Source organism: Barbatula barbatula (assembly GCF_947034865.1).
Source record: "Barbatula barbatula genome assembly, chromosome: 24".
NCBI classification, from domain to species: Eukaryota; Metazoa; Chordata; class Actinopteri; order Cypriniformes; family Nemacheilidae; genus Barbatula; species Barbatula barbatula.
Genome location: NC_136787.1, coordinates 3532540 through 3551266, shown reverse-complemented (window position 1 = coordinate 3551266; position 18727 = coordinate 3532540). Strand labels below are relative to the sequence as shown.

General features: G+C 36.4%; 1 protein-coding gene across 1 annotated transcript; it reads left to right on the top strand.

Annotated features, from left to right (window-relative positions):
- The first annotated feature begins 1525 nt into the window (after positions 1 to 1525).
- sptlc1 (serine palmitoyltransferase, long chain base subunit 1) lies at positions 1526 to 16739 on the top strand. The gene is made up of 15 exons (XM_079449132.1): positions 1526 to 1759; positions 7223 to 7330; positions 7533 to 7627; positions 7798 to 7891; positions 8247 to 8319; positions 8398 to 8530; positions 9940 to 10069; positions 10279 to 10368; positions 10473 to 10580; positions 10671 to 10766; positions 12885 to 12981; positions 14523 to 14577; positions 15218 to 15335; positions 15669 to 15742; positions 15908 to 16739. Exons 1-15 carry the CDS (start codon positions 1706 to 1708, stop codon positions 15999 to 16001), a joined length of 1419 nt encoding a protein of 472 aa, XP_079305258.1. The 5' UTR covers positions 1526 to 1705; the 3' UTR covers positions 16002 to 16739.
- Positions 16740 to 18727: the final 1988 nt, after the last annotated feature.

Below are 18727 nucleotides of genomic sequence, written 5' to 3'. Positions count from 1 at the left end.
CATTTAATTGATAGTAATAGTGGAATTATATCATATAAAAATGTCTATGTTAAATATAATCTCATTTGCAATCGGGCCAAATTTTAATCTATTACTAAAGCAGTTTTATGTCTAATTAAAGAAACTCTCTCTTATTCTGTCACCATAATCCCACATCTCCCAGCACTTTCAGTTGAAGGCCGTGATTTGAAAGGATGCAAACTTTCAAACAAAACGATTAGAAATAAATTTAACAACATTCCTTTTCCTATATTAGTTTATAGAAACTCAATTTTAAAAAAAATCTAAAGATACCATTCGTTGACTTTGAACCAAATATTTAAAATTCCCTTTACCTCCCATAATCAAAGAAGTTCATCTTAAAATTCTAAATGGGACATATCCATCGAGTGAATTTTTACGAATTAGATTTGGTTTTGACTCAAATGTCTATTTTGTGATGATATTGAAACCTCAGAGCATTTGTTTTTTCATTGTATATATGTAGAGGCCTTATGGTCTGTCATGATCACAGGTGGTGAGATACGGACAGAGGACCCAGGTGCAGACAGCGGGTAAGGGGTTAACAGATATTTAATAATAAATATAAAACAAAACCCCAAGAGGGGGTAACAGAACAGGGGAAAATAATAACGTGACAGGACAGGACTAAAAGTAACTACACTTAAACAAGACTTAAATAAATTCTTGACCTGAACTACAACTAACTCACCACACAAACCACAATGAACCAGCACAAGACACAAGGGCATTAAATAAGGGACCAAATCAAGAGGGGAACTGGTGTAGGGCATGAATCAATAACGCAGTAACAAGAGGATGGGAACAGAGACCAGACCGGAGACTCGTAACATGAGACTCTGATCCTGCCACTAAACCAAGAGAAACATGAAATGCGGCAGAATCATAACATGGTCTGATATTTATGACTGGCTTTATCCAATGATACCTCACCTCGAAGACTTCACCCCAAAGGACATTATATGTGGACTTTTTATTGAAAATAACAAAGACAACTTCCTGGTTAACAATATCCTCATGCTTGGGAAATATTTTGTACATAAATCAAAATACCTAAAAGCGATACCAAGGTTCTGTGCATTTCATGGTGATTTGTTTTATTTTCAAAAGCCCTTACAGTGAAGAAAAATGCAATTAGTCTTTTGTCTATAGAAGAATATGATTTAAAAGAAAACCCCTAGCCCCTTATATATATATAGATATATATATATATATCTATATATATATTGTATTTTCCATTTTTTGTTTTGTATGTAGGCCTATTTTATGTACATGCACCCGTTTTTGTACGTTTTAATTGTAATAATAATAATAATTATTGCCATATTGTTTGTACATGAATATTTGTTCAATAAATAAATAAAAGTTTAAAAAAGTATCCATCATTGCTAGAGACAACCCACAATTCTGCGTCACCACGAAACAATGTTTTTATTGAATAAACGGCAGCAGCTGCACATTCAATCAAATATGTTGCATTAAAATGTAAAAATATTTCCTCAGCAGACAAATGTAGAAAATTAGAATTAGAAGTGTTTCCGTTATTTTAAATGTTTTGTTTATTTAAAAAAAACCCGACCCATGTACACGAAATACTGATTCACAATCCTCGGGAGCTGATTTAGCCGCAGCCTCTCCACTCCCCTTGAAGACAGGAAACGTGCGGTCATGTGACTCAGTCAAGATGGCGTCGGGGCAACAGTGGGTGTTGGTGGAGATGGTGCAAGCTTTTTACGAGGTAATTATACACTTTTGTCTTGTACTTTACTTTAATTCCTATAGAGACTTCTTGTGTTTTATCCCTATATAGCACTTGTGCACATGGTCTGTGTTTGGAAAAAATCAACTCTCCTTAAGTCTCCATTGTAAACTCATCGTGGTACATAACTCCAGGAAGTAAAGTCTAAAACATGACCGTCAATCAATCCCACTTTGACGTTGCCGATTTTGCAACGGTAACCCTAATATCGGTTTGTTATTTATTAACAGTGATTTGAGATTTCAGCAAAAAGTTCACATTAGCCAATACAAAAATGTAAACACTTACGCCTGAATATTGATTAAAGCGTTATGGAGTTCTTTCAGTAGCTTACAAAACGCTACTGGAGTTGACCTTGTACTTTTTGGTTTTAGTGAGACTGTATAAAGTAAATGATCGGATTGTCTTTCAAAGGCTGCATAGATGTATCCACTGCCTTTGATATCCCAGAAACCTGTGCACAATCATTCTAACCAATCCTTCATTGGCCATAAGATATAGTGGTTAGGGTTCTTCTGTTCTGTATATATATCATATAGTGTAAGCTGTTTTTTTATTTGCCATATACTTAACGTGATGCACAGCATTTACCATGTTTATGGTGTAAAGAAAATAAAATGGCACTAATAGAGTATGATCCAGGGACAAAAACCGTCAAACTAAAATAATGATAGTTACTTTTAGCATGACTGATTGTAATACAGTGAGCGTTTTGGAAGGAAGGACTTTATATGGCTGGTACTCTTTCAGCCATTTAACATGTAATGTAAACGTATCATCACTGCTTAGCAAAAAATGTAAGGTTTAACTATTAATGCATGTATTGGTGTTTTTTAAAGTGAATGGCAGAAACTGTGTTTGTTACAATCTCATATGAATCTTGAGAACCTATAGAATAGTATTGCATACTTCGTCTTAAGTTTGATTACATTTATAAAAGGCAGATACCACTGTAGGATTATTTCCGAATACAGGCGAAACCCTGGGGTGCATTCAAGGGTGGGGCGAGACTACAGCATGAGCTCACAATGCATCGTTGCATTATCCCTGCATTACTTTTGATTCACTATAAGTTTGTGTTGTGTACCTTATGCACGTATGCGCTGATTGCCAAAAAAAACACAAACATAGGGTTGGGTATTGTAGGAAATTTTCCGGTTCCAGTTTCCCCCAATGATTCCCGGTTCCTTTAAATTAAGTATTTTTTTACTATTTTACATTCATTGAATATAGTGTTGCTGTAAGGTTGTCAGAAATGCTAGTCCATCAATCACATGTTCTTCAAAGTTGTTGTTTTAACACTATCAATAACATAATGCGTTTCATGCCGAAATAAGCTGGCTGGCTAGTTCCTTGAGGGCTATAACACACTTGCTCATTTCCCCAAATGACGGAAATTTTAAACAAAATAAATAAAATGTTGTCTTTTATACTTCTAACCATGCACACACTCCATAAAGTCTCTATTTTACAAATAATAATGCAGCCATTACATTTACAATGAAATGAAAATTTTACATCACGCTATAATACCTGAGAGTCGGTTTTGCCTGTTGTTGATAATAACACCAGAATCTTTTTCGGAAACCGAAATGTATATATTGCTTCCAGTTCTTTTACGGTTCCCAACCCTGCATACAGTGAGGGAAATAATTATTTAACCCCTCCTGATTTTGTTAGTTTGCTGGCTTTCAAAGAAATTAAGGGTCTATAAATTGTATGCTATGTTTATTTTAACTGATAGAGACAGAATATCAAAAAAGAAACCTGTGGAAAAACATTTATATAAAGGTTATAAATAGATTTGCATTTCAGTCAGTGAAATTAGTATTTGATCCCCTAGCAAAACATAACTTGTTACTTGTCGGAGGAAAGACATTTCTGATAGTTGGTCACCAGGTTTGCACGTGTCAGGATACATTTTAGTCAACTCATCTGTAAATCTTTATGGTTTCTTGGCTGTTTTAGCCTCCTTCACAGATTTTCTGTAGGACTTGGGAATAGAGCCTGGCTAGGACATTAAGAGGCAGTTTCCCCGGACAGGTCTTAAGACTAGTCCCAGACTTACTCAAACGTTAGAGGTCTTCTTTCTTAATCGAAAACAACTTGCACTGACATCTTGAATATATCAATGTGGTTGTTTTGTCTCAAGATGCCCACCAGTAAAGTTTTTTTTTGTAAAGTATGTTTAAAAACTACTTAAATATCCTAATTTAAGTAAGGCCTAGTCCAATCCCTGTCTGGGAAACCGCCACTTGATGTGCTTCTCCTTAAGCCATTCTTTAGTTGTCTTGGCAATATGTTTTGTCATGTTAAAGGCACATCCATGACCCATCTTCAGTGATTTAATTAAGGGTAGGAGGTTCTCATCCAATATTTTACAGTACAAAAAAAGATTCTGTCTCTGTTAAAATATTTGATTATTTTTATGGTAGGTAGGTATAATTTTTTCTCACTGTATGACAGAGTTTCACTTACCACGCGCGGTTTATGTCGGGCATCTTTTAGCGCTCCGTCTATCAGTTTCAAACGATCTCCAAGTCCAGCGTTATATCCACAGTTTAAATTGCACTCCTCACCGAAATGCAGTGAACAAACAAACACAGCTGAACTTTGCGAACGCAGTTCTCCATAATGGAGAAATATCTTCATTCAATTGTTTTACATTTCTTCAGTCAAGATTGCAGAAAGTACGTGTGATAAAAATAAGCATTAATGCCTCACACACACATTTAATTTGACCTCATATCCGTTAAAGAAGTTATTTGTGCTTGTTTTAAGTGATTGTTTCATGCACTTTCTTGTTAAATCCAACTCAAAACTTAAATAAATATTAAATCTAAATATTTTATCAGTGCTGTCTTACCATTACACTATAAGCGGGTTTCCAATCCCTTTGGTTTTACTCTGCTTGCTTAAGATGGTTTTTCATTTTGCGAAAAAGGGTTAATGCAAATAATGGGAGATGGGAACGCATTTCCCAAATAAAAACTGTGCTTATTCGCAGATGTTTTATGCGATATTCCAATTTTGAGCAAAAGCTAAATTTGCAACTTTGGATGGTTACGGAGATAGAGGATGGGATCGGGGGGGTTTTGATGGCTTTACATCGTAATTTATCTATGGCTTCTGATAGCGGTCGTATGCGTACATTATGATGCGTGACGCCATGTTTTAACAAGCAGACGCTTTGCATAAACTATTTTTGGGTAAACATGGCCGTGTACACGTACGCACACTTGCAGTTGATCTGTGATTTATAAATTGAATATTGAGAAAATTAAGAAAACACTTGATCATCACAGCTTGACAAGAGATTGTGAACCATATTTACTTGTATGGTGCAAATAAAAGTGGCTACATGTACACTGGGGAGGCAACAGCAAGGGTGGTCCGGGGAGGACCATCCTCAGAGGGTCTCCCAGATCTGCACATGCTATGAAGTATCGGGATGAAATCCTCAGATCTATTGTCTGATCTTATGCTGGTACAGTGCTGAGCCTTTCTGGTGCATGATAATGCCCTGCCTTATGTGGCCAGAGTCTGGAGGCAGTTTCTGGACGATGAAGGCATTGATGCCATTGACTGGACCTCACGTTCCCAAGAGCAAAATCCAGTCAAGAACCTCTGGGATCTCATGTATCTGAAGCCATCAATTAGCAGCATAGATGTCCAGGAGCTTACTTATGCTCTGATCCAGGTCTGGGAGGAGATCCCCACAGGACACCATTTGCCATCTCCCAGCTCTTGGCATACTCCTGATGAGTTCATACGGGCACGCGGGGCCATGCACAAAACTGACTAACATTACTGTTGTGAAATTCAAACAAGTTGGATGAGCCAGTATAGTATTTTTTTACAGTGATTTTACTGTAATTCAGTGTTTGTTTTAGGCTTTCATTGATCATGGTCACATTATTTTGCTCTCACAACATTATGGAAAGTATATAAGTGAAGAGTTTTAACCTGGATATTTCGTTCATTGAGATCTAATACAGTTTGATTTAGGTGTTGTGTATATGTACTTTCACAGAAATTAATCAAATACAAATTTTTTATTAAATCTAACACTACAGTGCTTTAAAAAAGTATTTCCCCTTCCTGATTTTTTTCTTTTACTGCATATTTGTCACACTTAAATGATTCAGATCATCAAACAAATTATACTATTAGACATTTATAAATTAATTAAAGGAAAAAGCCATCCACATCCTGGCCCTATGTGAAAAGCAATTGCCCCATTGTTAAATTATGAATGAGCTGTGATTGAGTAATTCTGTTCAACTTTGCTAGCCAAACTAATTATTGCCAGACTTGTTGAATCAAGAAAAATCTAAAATACAAACATGCCATGATCTAAAGAAATCCAAGAACAGATAAAACACAAATTAATTGCCATGTGTCATGGCTACCATTTCTAAGGCGTTGGGGTTCTAGCAAACCATGGTGAGAGCCATCATCCATAAATAGAGAAAACTTGGAACACTGGTGAACCTCCCCAGGAATGGCCGGTCTACCAAACTTACTTAAATAGTGCATCAATGACTCATCCAGGAGGTCATAAAGACCACACCTAAAGATCTGCAGTCCTCTCTTGCCTCATTTACAGTCAATGTTCATGGTTCAACAATAATAAGAAAGAGACTTAAAATATCATCCATGGTAGAGTTCCAAAGCGAAATACATTGCTGACCAGAGAGAACCTAATGGTTCAGCTCACATTTTCTAAAAAACATCATGATGATCCCCAATAGTGGGCAAAAACTTTTTAGTGTGATGGTCTGGGGCTGGTTTGACGCTTCAGGACCTAGACAACTTGCCATTATTGATAAAACCATGAATTCTGCAGACCACCAGGAAATCCTGAAGGATCATGTCCAGCCATCAGTTTGTGACCTCAAGCGCAAGCACACTTGTTATGTAAATTGACAATGATCTGAAACATGGCAGCAAGTCAACGTCTGAATGGCTCAAAAACAAAATAAAGGTTTTGGAGTAGACTAGTCAAAGTCCGGACTTAAATCCAAACAGGTTGTTCATGCTTGAAATCCCTTCAGTGTGGCTAAATTAAAACAATTCTGTAAAAAAGAGTAGGCCGAAAAGACTCCTTGCCAGTTGTTAATTGCAGTTGTTGCTGTCAAGGTTGGCACAACAAGTTATAAGGTTTAGGGGGCAATTAATTTTTTTTTCCTTTTTCCTATAATAAATTAAATCAGCATTTTGTATTTACTAAAGTTATCATATGTAAAATATAAAAATTAGTTTGATGATCAGAATCATTAAGTGTGACAAATATGCAACAACAACAAAAATCAGGAAGTGGCAAATACTTTTTCACAGCACTGTACCAGGTGAATAGTGCGAATACATCTTTGTTTCAAATTTATTTTGCAATTATAATATACGTACATATAATTATTGTTTTGTTGTTGCCCCTTTTAGGCACCAGCGTATCATTTGATATTAGAAGGTATTCTCATATTATGGATTATCAGGCTGCTGTTTTCCAAAACGTATAAGCTTCAGGACAGATCAGACCTCACAGAGAAGGTAATTTTTTGAATATAAACACTTATAATGCGTTTAGATTTTAATTTATAATTAATTCTTTAAAAATGATTTACTGATCAAACTAAATCACTTTTATTTCAGAAATAGTTGTGTGATTGCCATTATTGGAACTTGAAATGTGAGGTAACTGGTTATGTTACATTATTATCAAACTATTCTTGTTTCCATTGCTCTGTTACAGGAGAAAGAGGAGCTGATTGAGGAGTGGCAGCCTGAGCCACTCGTGCCCCCCTTATCTAAAGACCACCCATCACTTAATTATGATGTGGTTACAGGGTAAGTCTGTCTGGATAATGGACCCTTCTAATTTACTTCTTCCTGTTTACACTAAGCAAATTAAGACCATGATTTCTAAATAAACCGATATTTGAAGAAAATATTCACATTATCGCGGAATAATTACTGTGTACGTTGTACTGACTGATGGTTGTGTTTTTATTTTACAGCCCTCCAAGCCACAAAATCATTGTAAATGGGAACGAGTGCATTAACTTTGCCTCATTTAATTTCTTGGGTCTACTCGACAATGAGCGTGTAAAGGTTTGTATCAGTATGAGCACAGAGTAGACATTTATCGAAGTGCTTGTTCCATTCTTCAGATTTACATAAACTTTCTTGTTGTAATGTGCAGTTTGCAGAATAATGTTTAATGCATCTTGATGAAGAGAAATATTCGTTGTGGTGTTTTTTTATTGTGGAAAATACCAAATGACTGGTGATATATTTTAATCATGTAATCAGAGATGGCTGTTGTACAAATGAACAAAGAAATAATGTTTGCTTCCAAATCTGTAGCTGATGTATACACAATCCAAAGCTGCTGTTAGTAATACAAATGTTCTGCAAGTCTTGAGTTTGTCCATGTCATCGTTAAACAGTACATTTAATGTTTTAGCTAAAGGCTTTGACTTCACTAAAAAAATATGGTGTGGGAACTTGTGGACCACGGGGATTCTACGGGACGTTTGGTAGGCCATATATTACGTGCATATATTTATCACATAAAACATTTCTCGCTCTGTGTAAAGCATTACAATGTTTTGCAGATGTTCATCTGGAATTAGAGGAAAGACTTGCAAAGTTCATGAGAACAGAGGAGGCCATTATCTACTCTTATGGTTTTGCCACCATTGCCAGTGCCATTCCAGCATACTCTAAAAGAGGAGACATCATCTTTGTGTAAGTAACCCTCACTACATTATCTCAGATAATCTTATAAATGTGCCATACATATTTTGAGCTTCCCTGCAATTAATTTTAAGTAAAATCTGATATTTTGTGTTTGAAACAACTAAAATATTATATAAAGTGAAAATGTCCCTAAAAGGAATTGAGGAGAGTAATATTCTACATAAAATAAGATGGGTACTTTTTCTGAAGAAGTGAAGCTTTCGAGGGAAACCGCGGAACTTTGCACTATGGTGATGACACTAAGAGTCATGGGGTAGGTTATAGGAGATATAGGTCTTGCCAAGCGGTTGCTATGGGCGTATCTTAGCATCTACCAATTGATGATGCTCTAAGATATTAGTATAACGAACCAAACCCTGTGTCTCTACAATGTAGAGATAAAGGTATTGCTAAATGGTTGCTAGGCTGACATGTTTTGTTGCTAAGGCCGTGGCTTTGAAGCTTAATGAAGTTCCTGGGGTACTGATTTATTTCCTGACTAAAATGAGCCCCACCACATGTCTCTACGACACTGTGCTGCAAATATATCCATATGGACCATTTATAATGGAAGTCTATGGAATCGTTTGCTAGGTTACTGTAAATGGTTGCTATGGGCGTGGCATAAAAGCTTCATTATGATTATGTGACTGTGATTAATTGCCTGAGTAGAATAAGCCCACCCCCTTGTCTCTTAAGTGGTTTTACTGTGAAGATATTGTACACAGGACGTTTTACGCCTTATATGGGCATGTTTCCTGTCAAGGAGAACTTTGGGGTGCTCTTAAGCCCCAGGGGAAAAACTTACACCCCATTGTGATGTATGTTCTTATAGAGCCCGATAGCTTCCTCAAATGTGGTAACCCGCATGTTTCTACGAAATCCTCATTTGGAGCTATGATCCGTCAAAGTTAAGTGCAATGTTAAGTCAATGGGATTTTTCGGGTGGTCTTGTGTCCCCCTATCGCACGTCTCCCACCCGAGCACTTATAAGTCATAGCACCCCATTCCTCATTGGGCTGCTTGATTTGAGCCCTCATTCATGGGTCAAACTTTTGGCGGAACATGAATTATTATAAAAATAAGTTTGAGGCAATTTTTCAAAAGCATCACTAATAAATTGTGAACATATTTCGTTCTGGCCTGTGACTTGTTTTTCTGGCCGTCTTATTTTTTGCCAGGGATAATTCTTAGCCAAAGATCTTATATGTACCGCGTCTGCACTCGCTTATAGGTGTGCGCTGTTATGGCAGAGCAACGTTTGAAAATATAATGTAAAACAGCTTAGAAGGTCTGCTATTCTGACATTAACTCCCTATTTGACAACTTGTTTAAATGAAACAGAAAAAACTTTTTATTAAAGCATTTAGAATTTTTAAAGCAACCTGATCTATTTTCCTCTTTTTTTTTTTTTTTAGAGATGAAGCTGCTTGTTTCTCCATTCAGAAAGGCCTGCAGGCATCACGCAGCTTCATCAAATACTTCAAACACAATGATATGGAGGATCTAGAACGCCTTCTGAAGGAGCAGGAGATAGAAGATCAGAAGGTAAAAGTTGTGTAGAGTGTAGAAAGGTGAAAATATGTTGGTGCAGAGTCAGTGTATGCAAGCATTAATAACTTGAGCCTGGGCCAGTATAAAGAGATGAAGAGGTGCGTCACATGAGCTCTTTTGGGCTCCTGCAAGGCGAGCCTGCTGTTGCATTCTGCTATACATGTTTACCTAAAAAATTATTTATATGTGTGGTTTTTCCCCAGAATCCACGCAAAGCCAGAGTAATAAGACGCTTTATTGTTGTTGAAGGACTCTACATCAACATGGCAGATATCTGTCCACTTCCTGAACTGGTATGAAAAACACAGCCCTAGTGTGCTTCTGTTAGAATAGGAGGTTATACTGGTTACATGTTTCCAGGTAAGCTATTGCTTTATTTTGTAAAAAATTTTTGTAGGTGAAGTTGAAGTATAAATATAAGGTGCGAATTTTCCTGGAGGAGAGCATGTCTTTTGGAGTGCTTGGAGAGCATGGACGAGGAGTCACCGAACATTTTGGTGTAAACGTACGTAATAACCAAAGCATTAATGTCTCTTTAGTTCTAGTCTGCCATAATGTTAACATTACGTAACCCGTGTTACTGTTTTTGTTTCAGATTGATGATATTGACCTAATAAGTGCTAACCTGGAGAATGCATTGGCATCCATTGGAGGGTTCTGCTGTGGACGGTCCTTTGTTATTGATCATCAGGTATATTCGCACAATCATTTGCAAAAGACCACAAGTTTCTAAGTCATTTGACCAGCTAGACTGAAAATAGTGTTGAAAAGCCAGTAGAATGTCTTCTCGCATGTCACATTATGGCGGATGAGTACAGAGATGGCTTTTATTACTTACTTTCTCCATACAACTATGACATGATTTTGATTAAGAAGGGGAAATTTGACTTTGACCTTTCACAATAAACACACTTTGGTAAGCATGAGATTTTTATTAAATCAAAACTATTTAGGCAGTGAGTTTCTAAGACTACATTTACACTATGAAAAAGAAACCCTACGTACATGCGCATATACGCATTCTAGAGATGTGCGGATCAGCTCAAATGTCACCCGAATCCGCTGCTTCAAACAAACCATCCACCCGCACCTATAATTTTATATGATCTAGACATCTGCACTGATCATCAGATTATTCATTCTAATTCATTGTTTTTTCGGCGTTTGCAAATATGGGTGCCGAGTGGCATGACTTCTGTAACCAGACTTTGTTTAAAATTTAAGTTATTATAGTGATATAAAATAGGAATCAAATTTTTATTTAAATTTGCACTGGATGTTTAATATGCTAATATCCTAAAATCACAAATCTATTATACTGTTACAAGGGTTGGGAACCAATGTTAATCAGAACTGGCTGTGTTTTTTTAAATAACCAGAACCGTGAGATATATGTAGCACAGTTCGTAAATGTAGGGAAGGAAGGAGCTAGGAACCGGCGAACATTAAACAAAACTTTAATTAAATAAACAAACAACAAAAACATGAAGTAAAGGCCACCTCACGGTAGACTGCCGGCCATAAAACATAAACACAAACTTAACACATGTCCGGGCCCGGTCCTCTCTCGTCATACACTCCTGTCGCTCTTTTATGCTTCCTGAGCCCCTCCGTGAGAGATGCGAGACCGGTACATGCACACCTGACACTCGTTATCCCTCACGGCTCATGCCCCGCCCTGCTCGCCACAATATAATTTACACTTTTTCTGAAAACACTTCTGATGCGACGCATGGACTTGCTTCAGCATTTCTCGTGTCACAAACCAAGCAGGAATGCTGACGGCCTCTTTAATTACTAAACACATTATTTCCCATGATGCAGCATGTTGTGTTTTTAACATCAGAACACTTTGGTTCCCATGATTGTATGCTCACTCCACAGATGCAAACGCGCCACATCTTTAACTGCCGAAGACATCCATGACTCTACACGCATTCGCATGTTTGATAACTGTGCATGTTGTTTGGTCCGATTGCGTCAGCGGGCAGCTCCTGCCACCACTTCAACCTTGACCACTAAATAAAAAGACTGCTCTTGTTAAGTAAATAAGAGTGTTAGATGATTTCGTGTACAGGTCATTTCAAGAGTGATAAACTATATATATTTATATTTAATATTTATTTTCATGCATTTTCTTAAAAACATCACTAATTAATCGTAAAGGCTCCGTTACACCCATAGACTGTATAAAACATGGACGTAGTGTCCGTTATGTCACCTCCTAGATTTCTGAGGCGCTTTTTGGAATTCCCAAGTGGGAGACGAAGTTATTATTTACATTTGATTATGTTATTCAGTTTTTGTACCTAATAACCAACCTGAAACACCTGAGAAGCACTGTTAATTTAAATTGTGTGTTTGCTTTATTGCATTTATTTGCTCGTATTCTGGCAATTTGTTCAAATATTATTGTCATAAAATCTTAATCTATAGTCGTTGCATCCCTACTCAGATGCCCAATGAAATTGATCTTCTCTTTCCTGCCTCCTTAAACCTTTCCTTCCACGAACTCCTACCCAAGCACTCAAATTCATAATGGTTATTATAAGCTTGCTTTTGTAAATGGGGGTAAGGAAAGGAGGCTGTATTGAACACTGACTTTTAAATGCACTGGGTCAATAAGTGATTTTTGTTGATTCTTAGGAAAAGTGTTAGATTGCAGCTTTTAAATGTATGGCATAAGCTCATTAATATAGTCAAGTTACTTTTCTGTCTTTTTACATCTGTATGCCAAGTAGTAAATAAACATAACTTTTTGTATATGTGATTGGAATATTATGTGTAATGTGTATTGTTTTGTTTTCAGCGTTTGTCAGGTCAGGGTTACTGTTTCTCAGCATCTCTTCCGCCCATGCTGGCATCTGCTGCTATTGAAGCCCTGAACATCATGGAGGAAGATCCAGGTAACAGTAACAATAACAACACACACACAAAACAAATTCCACATTTTATGTTGAATTGCATAGACGGGAACCCTAATATGTGGATAAAAAAGGCAGCAATGTTTTTCTCCTTTTTGTGTCTTTTAATGTGTCTTTTAATGTGTCTTATCTGCTGCTAAAAGAACTGTGTCAGGGACGGATTATGACTTTGATGTGCCTTGGGCACGGACGTTTCAAAGGCCCCCTGGCATCACATATTTACTAAAACCGACAACAGTTTTGCACCTATGCCAAAATACCCAGGATTTAGGAGCGGTTCGCACAGAACACATCAAAAATCATGCGTGTTTTTTTATTAGGATTATTTATTTGATTTGTTCGCTAGTGTTAATACTTCACAACTGCAAAAATAATCCCTTTATTCCACAGTATTCAGAGCATTTTTTATTGAGAAAATACATTTATAATGAGTACATCAAATAAATTTGCCAGGGCCCCCTGCTGGTCTAGTGCCCTGGGCACGTGCCCAGTTGGCCCATGTGTTAATCCGTCCCTCAACTGTGTGTACATACGATGGTCAACATTTCGAATGTAGACCATTAAAGTTTTGTGAAAATGATCAAACATGCTGGCAACTTTTTTTAAATATGCTGGCGGAGAAAGATTTAATGAGACTTTTATAATTATTTTATTGTGAGACCGCTTTAAAACAACCTGTATTGAACAAAGTGCCATACAAATAAAGATGACCTGGCTAGCACTGTAAAAAAATTTAGCCTGCACAACCAAAAACATCTGTTCTAATTTCTCATTTACTAAACTTTAGGGCAAGCAGTTTATGTGAACTAACTATACTGAGTAACTACCACAAAATACAATGTTGATCCAACTTACTTAATAGGTAACAGTTTTCCAAATGCTTTCAACCCAGACCCAGCAAGAGGACGAAGTTGGCTTGGATTGACAGAGCTTTATACTTTTAGCAACACTGTAGATCATCTGTTCAACACACAAAGACAGGCGGCTGCTCCATCAGCGCACCGAAAGTCAGTAAATCTAGAGCAAAGTCCTCCAAGAGCTTTTCCCAAGCGATAGCGTCCGTGTGCGTCGTGCTGGTAGTCGGTCCGTCTCTCTCTCCCCTGTTAAGTATCGACCCATCCTTATGTCCGGTTCTCCGCCCTTACTGGAATTAGACACAGGTTTGGAGTATTCTTTAACATGAGTGACAGGAGTCGCAACATTGAATTTATTTATTCTTTGATAAACCCAATGTGTTTGATACATTTAATCAGAATTTTAATTTCATTTAGAATTTAGCGGTCAAGACTGTAAAGTGTTTGAGAACTTTCAATTTCTTGATAATTCATGTAAAATTGTACACCGGTGTTATCGTGGACTGTATGCTATGGCGCACCCCATTGGGTGTTATAGGGCATTTAGTTAGCCATAGATTGCTTTAAAGCAATGGCGAGTTTCAATAATGTAGCTGGGAGGTATTGTTATGAAGGGTTTGTGTTTTAAAGACTTTATGCTGACCCAGTGTTTTTCTCTTTCTTTCTCAGCCATTTTCAGCATTCTAAGAGATAAATGCAGACATGTACACAAGGCACTTCAAGGGCAAGTAATGTTTGTTTGTTTATTTCTATGCAAAGAAAAAGAGAATCAGTTACAAATGTGAAAGTCTTTGAAAAAATGGAACATATTGTTATGTGATGGTCTTTGAATTATGTTATGATTTAAGTATATCAAATTGAAACAATGAACACTAAATGTAACAACTTCATAATTTGACTTGTTATGGGTGGTTTACGCTTGCAAGGTCAGCAGTGATTATATAATTTCTATTTTGTTGGCTCTTATTTGATCTAATGCATTATTACATTTTCTGGATATCCTTTAGATTGAAATACAAACAATAATGCATTTTCAACGTTTTTTGAATTCATGTTCTGTACTGCAGTTACGTTTCAATCTACACAAGTGGCTAAACGGCAAACTGCTGTTGATGGTTACTATTGCTAATAGTGTAATTTTATCAGTAGGTTTTTGAAAAATAGTTGTTTGCAAAGATTCTTTTATCTTGATCATCTTTACATCCTTTTCTATGGGAAATTTGATCGATGAATTCTCTAATTTATAAGCGATACGAACATATCTAGCTCTACCTCAGGGCCTGACCAAACCATGAAACCATCATCAATATACCGCATCAAAATCTTAAGTCAGCCGTGATTATCATTGCCGTTGTTTATTGCAGGACTGAAGGCTTGAAGGTAGTGGGCGAGTCTTTTGCTCCGGCTCTCCACCTACAGCTGGAGAATAGCACAGGATCCAGAGAAAATGACCTGAAGCTACTTCGGGCGATTGTTGATTACGTAAGTCATTTGTTTTACTATTGACTGTTACTGATATCATTTTAGTAAAGTGTTATGAAAATTATTATTGACTAATATGGCAGAAGACCTCTTCTGAGAAAATGGTGCTGTCAGGAGGAGATTTTTACTAACCAAAAGAAGCCATGTGATTTTTTTTTTTATCATCTATATATAAGGGAGCACATTTGTTATTCTGCCATGAATTGTCTTTTTGTCAAGAAACACTTTTGTCTGGGAGTGCCATGTGTAGATTAATCACATATGAATTTGAGCAAAACATGTATCCCACAAGCTATAATCGTGGTGCTATAAGATTGTTTTTCTTGTTTGTAGTGTATGGAAAGACGGATTGCTCTTACTTTAGCGAGATACCTGGACAAAGAAGAGCGATTTCTTCCAACACCGAGGTGATGGTCTTTGAATGATATAATCAGTATACACCCTATTCTTTCTATCTATCTATCCATAAATGTACATAGTAGATCTGTAGAACAAACATTGTAAGAAGTGTTTTAGGACAACTAGAACTGAAATTCAATGTTTGTATTCTGTTGAATCATTTATGTCCTCAGCATCCGAGTCGTGGTCACTGTTGAGCAGACGCAGGAGGAGATCGAGAATGCCGCAAAGTGCATTCGAGAAGCAGCTCTTGATATCCTGAAATAATGACCATTCACTGTGAACAAACGGACACTAACACAAACATATATATCACACACCATAAAGCTTGTGTACATGGAATTACAAGAGATCTAGTGAGCGAGCCATCCTGCCTAATGGCTCTATGACCTTTAACCCAAAAGACCTTAGCTGTGGGAACATGGTATGTTTTGTGTTGGCATAAGATTGATATACAATGATTTAACCTGTTTGTATTATACCGGTGTTATTTAAGACGTAAATACTCACATTTAAACAAAGGCAGAGCTGGTTCCTTACACTGTTTGCAGCTGGTGTGCACCAACAAACCTATTTATATTCCATTCAATATCTAAGTATTGATGGAAAATCTATCCACAGGATCTAGTGAATATTACCCAGAAGAACAATACTTGTTTTATGTATAACGTAACCTTTTATATTATGTATTTACATATTTTGCTTCTTTACCACATAAAACTCTTTTTTTTTCGTACTGTATATGTATTGTTTCTGTCTTTGACTTGCGAGGGACCATGCCTTTTAAATCATTCTTTCATTGTTCTTATTTCCAATCAGTTTATCAGTTGATGATGCAATAAGTGTACTTGGAATAAAGTTCCTCGCACTGAATTTATTAAATATATCTATATATTTATTCTGATTGTTTCTATGGTTGTCATCTTGTTGAAGTTATGCTTTGCAAGCAGATTTCAAGAATAAGTCACATTTTAGCCTTAATTAATAAAAGTTTGCACTGTTTTATCTACTTTGGATTTCTTTCAATCCCCTTACTTTCCCATTAGTAATAAACTTCTATTGTGCATGTAGTGTATGTGTTAAAAAGTAACAAAAGAAATATAAAATTAAGTAAAAGTATTATAGTTTCTACCTTAAAATGAGTACCTTAAATTGTGTATTTACTTTAGTGTACTGGTGTGTACATGTTATTTTTATAACAAACAATTGTAAGATTACATTCTATATTTTATGAACGAATCTAAGCTAGATTTCATAAGTCACATCTTAACCTGCAGCGCCTTCTAATGTTTTGGTTTAAAACGAGAGAAGCTTAGTATTGTTAGGCACTTGCCAACCTTAGCACATGCAATGTAGCAACAGCATAGTTCTAGTGCAGTTTGAGTTAAATAACCTAAATGTAGGTCTACTGTACTTTGATCCCAGGTTTAATTGTAGGTAGGTAATATTAAACTTTGTCACCTTAGCGTGTCATTTAGATCTGTCTTTGAAGTATGCCCGCCGTTTGCAGAGAATTTCAATTAATACATTTCTGAAATTAGATTTTCAGTGACCTTGGGCGGAACACACATGAAAGTTAATGAGCATGTCCTACTCTGATCCGTTATATATGTATAGAAAATTAAATATAGGTTATTTTTGTACTTGTTTCCTATTTAATGAAAGGCTTGTGCATCATCTTTAGAATTTACTAAGACATTTACTAAGGGGTGTAACTCACGTTTCTTGCCAGCGTTTTAGACATTAATGGCTGTGTGTTGAGTTATTTTGAGGGGACAGCAAATTCACACTGTTATACAAGCTGTTCACTCACTACTTTACATTGTAGCAAAGTGTCATTTCTTCAGTGTTGTCACATAAAAAGATACAATTAAATATTTACTAAAATGTGATTGGTGTTCTCACTTCTGTGAGATACTGTATTTAGACTAGAGACTACTTTGCGGGAGTCCCGCCATTCTTACGCAGCCCGCACGCACCCAAATCTTGTTGCAAAACGTTCCCATTATTGTTTTAATTAATGACGTCATCGCATAATAGTCGATTTATAAAAACATCTGAGTTCGTTCAAGACCATGGCAGCATAAATTTGAAAATACTGACTAGTGCATGGTCTTGATGGGTCTTATGGGACGTTACCTAGTTATATTACTTGCTATTGTCATATTGACTTGCTTCACATCAGATGTAAGTAATTGTTTCTCCCACCATAATCATTACCCTGGTGGGCCGCTTTGTGATTTGATTTGGCTCAGCTATGGTAATCATACTATCAATAGGTTTAAAATAATTTTTTTAATGATTTAAGGGAAAATATGGCTTTACAAATATCTTAAAAAACTTTTGTTTGTTGACTACCTTACGTTATGTATGTTTGTATGAATATTCCATTTGCTTTGGCAGTACTGTACTTTTTTTCTAAGCCAATAGAGCATGTTTAAGTGAACTGAGAGAGGGACCAGGATTCTTATCATTCTTCCTAATTGTTACAGGGGCGACATTATTTCTGCAAACATAATATTGATCACATAAATGGGAATATTATTATTTTATATACAGTTATTGTGAAATTCCAATATGTATTTACGTATAGCAAAGGAGGGGTAAGTGAATTATAGGTACGATCATTTTTAGCTTGAAATGGGAAACTTGTTCTCATACATAGATGTGGCACATGGTAATAAAAATGAAATGTATGCATTTGTCATAACTTGCTGTAACCAGAGGGAAGAAAAGGAAGTTAAATACATTTTTAATCGACTGCCCTATCTAGTGGACTGTATCACGCACCAGCATAAAAAACCTCAGGTATAAAATAAAAAAGATAAAAAAATACCGTTAAACTCCATTCAAAGGGATTATAAATACTTTAAAACTCTAAGAGAGAACTTACATAGATTTCTGAACCATACAATGTTTACGTAATACCGATATAATGAGGCTCATAGGATCAGGGATGGCTTACCGACCTTGCCAATGAGGCCAGTGCCCAG